General features: G+C 39.2%; 1 protein-coding gene across 4 annotated transcripts in view; it reads right to left on the bottom strand.

The window, feature by feature from the left end:
- The window catches only part of LOC119727596 (nuclear pore complex protein Nup98-Nup96-like), a 29,299-nt gene extending 23,891 nt beyond the window's left edge, over positions 1–5,408 (bottom strand). For 2 of the 4 annotated variants that reach the window (XM_038199544.1, XM_038199542.1), the window contains exons 1-5: positions 5,316–5,408; positions 4,197–4,312; positions 3,479–3,523; positions 2,112–2,270; positions 1,568–1,696 (exon numbers count right to left, since the gene is read on the bottom strand). In XM_038199544.1, coding sequence (XP_038055472.1) covers positions 1,568–1,696; positions 2,112–2,270; positions 3,479–3,523; positions 4,197–4,245 — 382 coding nt within the window. In that variant the 5' untranslated portion in view covers positions 4,246–4,312; positions 5,316–5,408. Of the gene's footprint in view, positions 1–1,567; positions 1,697–2,111; positions 2,271–3,478; positions 3,524–4,196; positions 4,313–5,051; positions 5,260–5,315 lie in introns of those variants that run through there. The other 2 variants (XM_038199543.1, XM_038199545.1) reach the window with 2 other exon arrangements.
- Positions 5,409–7,296: the final 1,888 nt, after the last annotated feature.

The following is a 7,296-nucleotide window of genomic DNA, read 5'->3' on the forward strand; positions in this document are numbered from 1 at the left end:
CCCCCTAGGCCCTTGTTGCTTACAACCATCCTCAATCCTCCAAAATCCTCCAAAATTTTGCAACTCCGCCTAAATTTTTCAAAATTGTCAGACAGTCCTGCCTCAAAATGCATTCATCCTCAATCCTCCAAAATCCTCCTCATCCCAAAATTTTGTACTCGTGTTTAAATGAAGGATAACCAACGCCAAATCCTTCAAAATCATCAGACAGTCCTGCCTCAAAATGCATTCATCCTCAATCCTCCAAAATCCTCTTGTGCTTCAATCACCATTCATCCTCAATCCTCCAAAATCCTCATGTGCTTCAATCACCATTCATCCTCAATCCTCCAGAATCCTCATTTGATTCAATCACCATTCATCCTCAATCCTCTAGAATCCTCCAAAACCACCAGGAGGATTTTGGAGGAGTGAGGTGGGTTAGGGTTAAACATTTTAACTCCACTCTGCGAATATGTCAATTGACTCAAATCAACAGTCACATGTAAATCAATTATTTCAAACAGCGAAAAGCAACTAAGGGGTTGGCAATTTTTCCTACGTCTGCATTTAATTAGCATTTCACCGGAAGGTCTGTTTGATTTAAGCTTCATTTGGGACCACAGCAAGTCCTGTCACCCTTCCAACCTGCCAATTCCAATTTCAAGTCTGAGGCGAATCTGACAACGTTCTCTGGGCAATTGGTTAAAATATGACTTGCTTATTAATACTGCTTGGATGTCACAAGAGGTTTCCAGGAAAAAAAGGAGGGAGGGGCATGGGGTTGGGGCCTGGAGATACAGAATGATGGATCAGATAGAAGGATGGAATTGGAAAGATTGATCACGTGAATGGCCAAGGTCACTCAATAACATCAATGGATTTAATTTAACAAACCCTTTTCCTAACAGATGTCACACAAACTCTTTTGAAAAATAAATTGCTTTTGACTTGCTAAAATGGTTTGGCTGCAATTAAGTGTTCTAGTTGTTCAATAATTTTACCTCCATGTACTCCTGCCCTTAGTAAGTCCCAAAATGACTGTAGATATTTAAGAGCTTGTAAAATATCTGTTTCAACATGGTACAGACTTGTTTCAACCAATCCAAACTGGCATCGATAAGACTAACCAATGACTGATTTCGATTTAAGTACAGCGAATCTACATTGATATTGACACAGGTATCGGTGTACATGTACATCAACTTTTTACTGAACCTCAATTATTGTCAGTATTTCTACCCACTCCTAAGGTATCCCATTTCTGGGAATTTAAATAGCACATTGCCTGATGCATGTCTGCAGTCTGCACCAAAGCTGGAACCAGAAGTAAACGCCACAAAAGTCATCCCTGAAACCTTTAAGAGGAGACAACCAATGGCAGCAATGGTAAGACAGATTTGACCTTTGACATTGCACCAAGTGAACCAATGGCAAACATGTAGGTTACACTGAACCAAAACATGTAGGTTACACTGCCTTATTCAAGATATTTAATACAGGAAATGGAAGGTTCCATTTTATAACACCGTCAGCAACATTAAAAAAAACCAGTTTTTTTATCAAGTTCAAAACATAGTTTACTTACCCTTTGATCCAAAGTTGCCAAAGGAGGAAGATGTTGCAGGAGTTGAGAATAGACCCGTAGTGCCGGCATTTGATGTGCTGCTGAACAATGTGCCTGCAGCACTGGAAGTATTGGAACCAAATCCCATGCCTGCAATTGAATAAAGAGAGAGAGAGATAGAGAAAAAACAGTATTACTGATAACCTGCTCTCAGGTTTTCTCAAATATTTTTAGATTGGAAAATATTTATTGCACATAACTTCATTTCTTTGCAGTACAATGAATGAAATTAAGGATCACTGGCAATCAATTCGGACTGATCTACAGCTTCTCTCAAGTTACAACAAACACAAAGCAACGTACTATGTCAATCACGACACACTTTCCATGTATACAAATCTATGATTAATGTATTGAATCCTTATAGGCTGTTCAAATAAGTGGATTTCAGCCAAATCAAGAAGGTTCTTAATTTAGTCAAAATACTTCCGATGACAGGGTTAGGTCTCTTTATATCATACATTCCTCTCCATGAAGCTTTAATATCAAAGTGAAATCTCCTTACCTGAAGAGGTGTTACCTCCAAAGGTGTTCCCTGTGCTACCAAACAGGCCCCCAGATGCCCCAGTGCCAAACAGACTACCTGCAGGAGTCTGGGCACCAAACGCTGATGGAGTACCAAATCCTGTTGCTCCTGGTGTCTTAGAACCAAATGCATTGGCACCTACAAGCAAGAATCAGACAAGGAATATTATTCAATAGTAGAATTTGGATTCTGCTGCTAATGCTTATTGCAAGTGGAGTTTCTGCACTAACATGAGGCCAAAAAAAGAAATTGTGTTACCCTCATCCAACTGACCAAAATTCATAATCTGCTGTCTTTTTTTTTTCTTTTTCTTTTTTTCTTAAACTTTAACTTTACCGTTACCGTTTCTTTGTAGTGCCATAATTTTGCCTTTTGTTACAAATGTACATAACTAAATGAAAGTACAGTTCGAATTTACTGTATTTTGTCTGTGTAACTGACGCATGCAGCACATGCAGCCTAAACGGTTCATGTACGTTGGCAGAGGAGAATTGGTAACCGAATGGAATAGAAGAAAGGGTAGGCCTTTATGTTAACTATGTATAACCCCCCCCCAAAAAAAAAAAACCCGACTGACCGACCCTCCTGATATTTTCATGTGAGGGCAACACAACAACTTTTTTGGGTCGAACTTAAGAAATTGATTACACTGAAGAAAATAATCCACTCTTAAGCGCCAAATATGACTCAATTGCGAGAGAAATTATTAAATGTAAAAAATAATTAGTAACCTTTTACCTCAATTTAACTATTTTCATGACAAGCGGAGAAATAAGCAGTGTTCAAAAGGAAATTTGTGTATAATAGTGTACATTGTATACTGGTATTCCAAATGTGATGTTGATTTTGTGCAGAACAAATCATGGTGACAGATGAATGAAGAAAGTCATGTGTTATGTGTTTACGGTTAATCTGACGAACGCTAATATTAGCAAATGTTGATTAATGTTGTGTAAGAGCACATGAAAAACTGCATTGCATTTTCAATTACTTATGTGCATGGCTGTTATATAACCATTAGTGATGGGCCGACAAGCTTTCAACTTATAAGGCTGACATACCTGTCCATAATATGCATAAACATTGCAAAGATAGTATTGTATTGTGCTTTAACAAGGGGCATTGCTGAACAATGTGCTTGTTTTATAGTGATTTGACTAACTACAAAGAGCCAATATTTCTCCAGCATTACCAGGAAAGTATAAATCAATAGATATCTAAAGCTCTAAGTTATAATTAAATGATTAATTCTTCTTTTAGGTGAAGGGGAAATTTAGATTTTGTTTTTATAATGGAATGGAAAATTATTAGCTCTGGATATGAACTCATCCAAAACAGGAACTTACGCTGGCCAAATGGGGTAGCACTAGCAGTGGGTGAAGCAAAACCACCTGCCAAGACCATAGTATGTGATCATTTCTAATTCTTGGATTGTTGATGTTATACATTAACCCTAAACTTAACAAATCTTCCAAAATCCTCTGTGCAATATGGAGCATTTTGCAGGATTGAGGCTATATGGCAAAAGTGTGTTGCTGATTTTGGAGGATGCACTGCGCCAAGGTCTTAGGCCAGACCTTGTGTTGTTTATGCTCAGCCGTGCATAAATGTAGGTCTATATTATACTTGAAATCCTCCGCACTGCTCCAGGATGTCACTGGCTCTGCCTCCACACATGGACAGTGATTGCTGGAGGATTTTGCAGGATTGAGGCAGTGGGTACCCTTCCAAGGACCACATTCAAGAAATAATGGAGGATTTTGCAGGATTGAGGCTGTGTGCTATTTTTACATGGAGGCAGTTGGAAGATTTTGCAGGATTGAGGTTATATCCAAGAAAAATGCCGAGGGAGTTAGGGAAAAGATGTATCCTTTTTTTTTTTTAATGAATTTAAAAATACTTTGTCTACATCATGCATTTATATGCAACCTCTTTGATGAGGGTTTTACATATGTACCATGGTTTTACACAGGACAATGCATGAGGTCATTATAATTTTTGTAAAAGATATTTTAAATCATACTTTTTAAAATTAGTTTCACTACAGTTTGGAAATTCTTTTACCTGACCCAAATGATGACGTCCCAAATGGAGCTTTGTTGGCCCCAAACATGATCAGTTCCTTACAATGACACTTGTCAAGTGGGCCTGAGCTTTGAATTAATCTGAGTTAATTAGACCTGGAGGATTAAAAAAAATGAAAGTCAATGTGTTACTGTCATTCATTTGGAAAATATACTGGCCCATTCAGGAATTTACATTTAAACCTTCAAACTAGCCCTGATGTCAACATTAATTTAATGGCAAAATGCCAATGTAGGCCCAGGCTAACATTGTCTTTCTGTTGGTCATGATGTTGGCTGTATTTTAACACTGTAACTATTTGTTAACAAAGTACTAGTATTAGTAAATTTGTCCTTTGTTTTCCCTTTTCCATTGTCCAAAAAATATGACAAAATAGGGAGTACAGTCGTTTTCCTAGTTCCAGATAGCGAACATCATTCGGGCTGCTTTCGGTTCAAATATAAATCCACAAATTCAAGTGACAGTGGTTTAATACCTTTACTTAGTTAAACTTACAAGACTTAGTTTACCTTGAGTGAGTGAGGCAGCCGGCAGATACAACAAAATAACTTCCCATATTTACAGCTCATTTAATTTTGAATATGCAAAGTCAAAAGTGCCGATGCCACTTACCGACGTAAAATATGCTGCCAAACAAAATCTTGAAAAACAGTTTAATGTTCAGTCATCACTTACATGACTTATGGATCAGTTACATTAATTCTCGTCATACACAATGCTGAATGCTTGCAGTTTTGCACTTAACTTTGAAGACAATACTCAGGCATGTCAGGCTCAGCAAATGTTCACAATTTTTAGTAAACATAAGTCAAGATTAAAACTAAGAGTCCTTACTGCTTTTAGTTTTAAAGACTGGCATGACTTGAAAGTTGAAGTAATTGAAGCCAAAGTTAGACAATCATGACAATGGAAGGATCAAAAAACGAGCAAAGCCAAAGCACGCAAGTAATTCATGTCCGCAATGCAACGGCCAACGCGTACACGAACGTTGGGCTCTGGAACTGATATTTCTTGGCAACTTCCGCAGTATTTATACATTCTCAAACTTGCTTGCTATGAAAGCATTATCGTAAGGTAAAAACTAAAGGATATATTTACCTATGATATCATTTAGGGAAGTGAGTTTGTACCGCATCAATCCCGCTCAAACTGGTCTGCCATATTACGCACGCTTGGAATTAAAAAGACCATTTGCCCATGCGCATTGAACTGTGTTCCGGCTTGAATCATCAGACGGCAGTTGCATGTTTGTGTTTTTGTCCCGAAGCCGGTTAAAACGCGTGAACGAGTCGTAGGGCTTGGTTAAACATGCCAATTAACTTGTGCAGTGATGCATGACGACTTTTGTCTTCTGATCTAGCTATCAATCACGTCATGGCTTTGGTCATGACAGACACTACTCATTTCATTTCATGGAGAAGCGTTAAATCGGTTGCTCCACAGACTTAGTCACACAAAAATGTAGCCCGACTGCGTCTGGCCGTACAGTACTATCGCAAGCTCTGTAGTACGGCCAGACGCCCGATGCTTCCACAGAGACTGAATTTTTTTGGCCGCCGATGTAGCGATTTTGCTACATCTTTCGATCGCAATTATCTTTTCATCCAGGACACACATTTCCAAAGTTAAGGTTCGTAGTCGTAGAGCAACTCATACCTTTTCGAAAAAACGTTCTTTGGTCTCAATATTTTCATCCATCTGGCCACAAGACGAATTTCAGTCATCAGATTCCACAAATATCGTCCCCCATGCGATCCCCTATGCGATTTCAAAATGGCGGCCGCGCTGTAATGCATGCATTATGCGAGCGCGCTTGGGCAAGATAATGAATATGCATCATAGTTTATGACGTTTGTCGGACACTCAGCGCGGCTGGCCATACAAACACGAGGTCATGAACTAATAATGCATATTCATTATTTTGCCCAAGCGCGCTCGCATAATGCATGCATTACAGCGCGGCCGCCATTTTGAAATCGCATGGGGGATCGCATGGGGGACGATATTTGTGGAATCTGATGACTGAAATTCGTCTTGTGGCCAGATGGATGAAAATATTGAGACCAAAGAACGTTTTTTCGAAAAGGTATGAGTTGCTCTACGACTACGAACCTTAACTTTGGAAATGTGTGTCCTGGATGAAAAGATAATCGCGATCGAAAGATGTAGCAAAATCGCTACATCGGCGGCCAACAAAAATCAGTCTCTGTAGAAGCATCGGGCGTCTGGCCGTACTACAGAGCTTGCGATAGTACTGTACGGCCAGACGCAGTCGGGCTAACAAAAATGATGCTGCAAGATGAGTAGGCTATGAACATTAAGATGCAATTGAGGATGCAGGCATCGATCTGTCTCACAGAAAAGTAGATGGTCCATGAATCCTCAATAAAGATGTTAAATGGCTAACAGCCAGAGTTTGTTATTAATCATGAAATAAGTGGGATATACTTGGTCAAAATCCTGTATTTGGTATCAAGGGCAGATCCAGAGGTGTTACTGCTGGGAGGGGGGGGGGTGCAGGGAGGGTGGAAGGGCTCTCTGAAGTGAAAAATGGCCTTATTTAAGAAATCTTCCGACACTGGGTATGGAAGAGAGGTGTGGAGCTATACACTGGAGGGAGGAGGAAGCAATTAAAAGTCACTCTGATTTTACAATTTTTTGTTGCTGTTTCTTCACTGATGCCTGGGCGTGGCAGTCCATCATTTTTGGAAACAATCACATACAGCTATAACATATCACACAACCCACTTTTCTAGCCCCCCCCCCCCCACCCCCTTTTTTTTTTATCTGATCAAGTTAAATTAATTTATCTTAGTTTAAGACTAATTTTTCATTTAATATCAGGAATTAATTTTAATAGCCCCCTTCCTTTTACTTCCATGTCTGGTTCAGAATTCTAACTCACTGACCACTGGTTGCCTAAATCAAAAGTTTACACCAGGATCATGTCACAAGGTCTAGTTTGATAAGTTGTCAAAACATTGATTGTGTCAGAATTAAAACAGTTCAAAGTCCAGTATTGATCAGGTGCTTCGTATAGGCTGGTATATGCTGGTATATAGACGTACGTTTTTGTTTG

This window comes from Patiria miniata, unplaced genomic scaffold, assembly GCF_015706575.1.
Source record: "Patiria miniata isolate m_02_andy unplaced genomic scaffold, ASM1570657v1 HiC_scaffold_20, whole genome shotgun sequence".
In the NCBI taxonomy this organism is placed as follows: Eukaryota; Metazoa; Echinodermata; class Asteroidea; order Valvatida; family Asterinidae; genus Patiria; species Patiria miniata.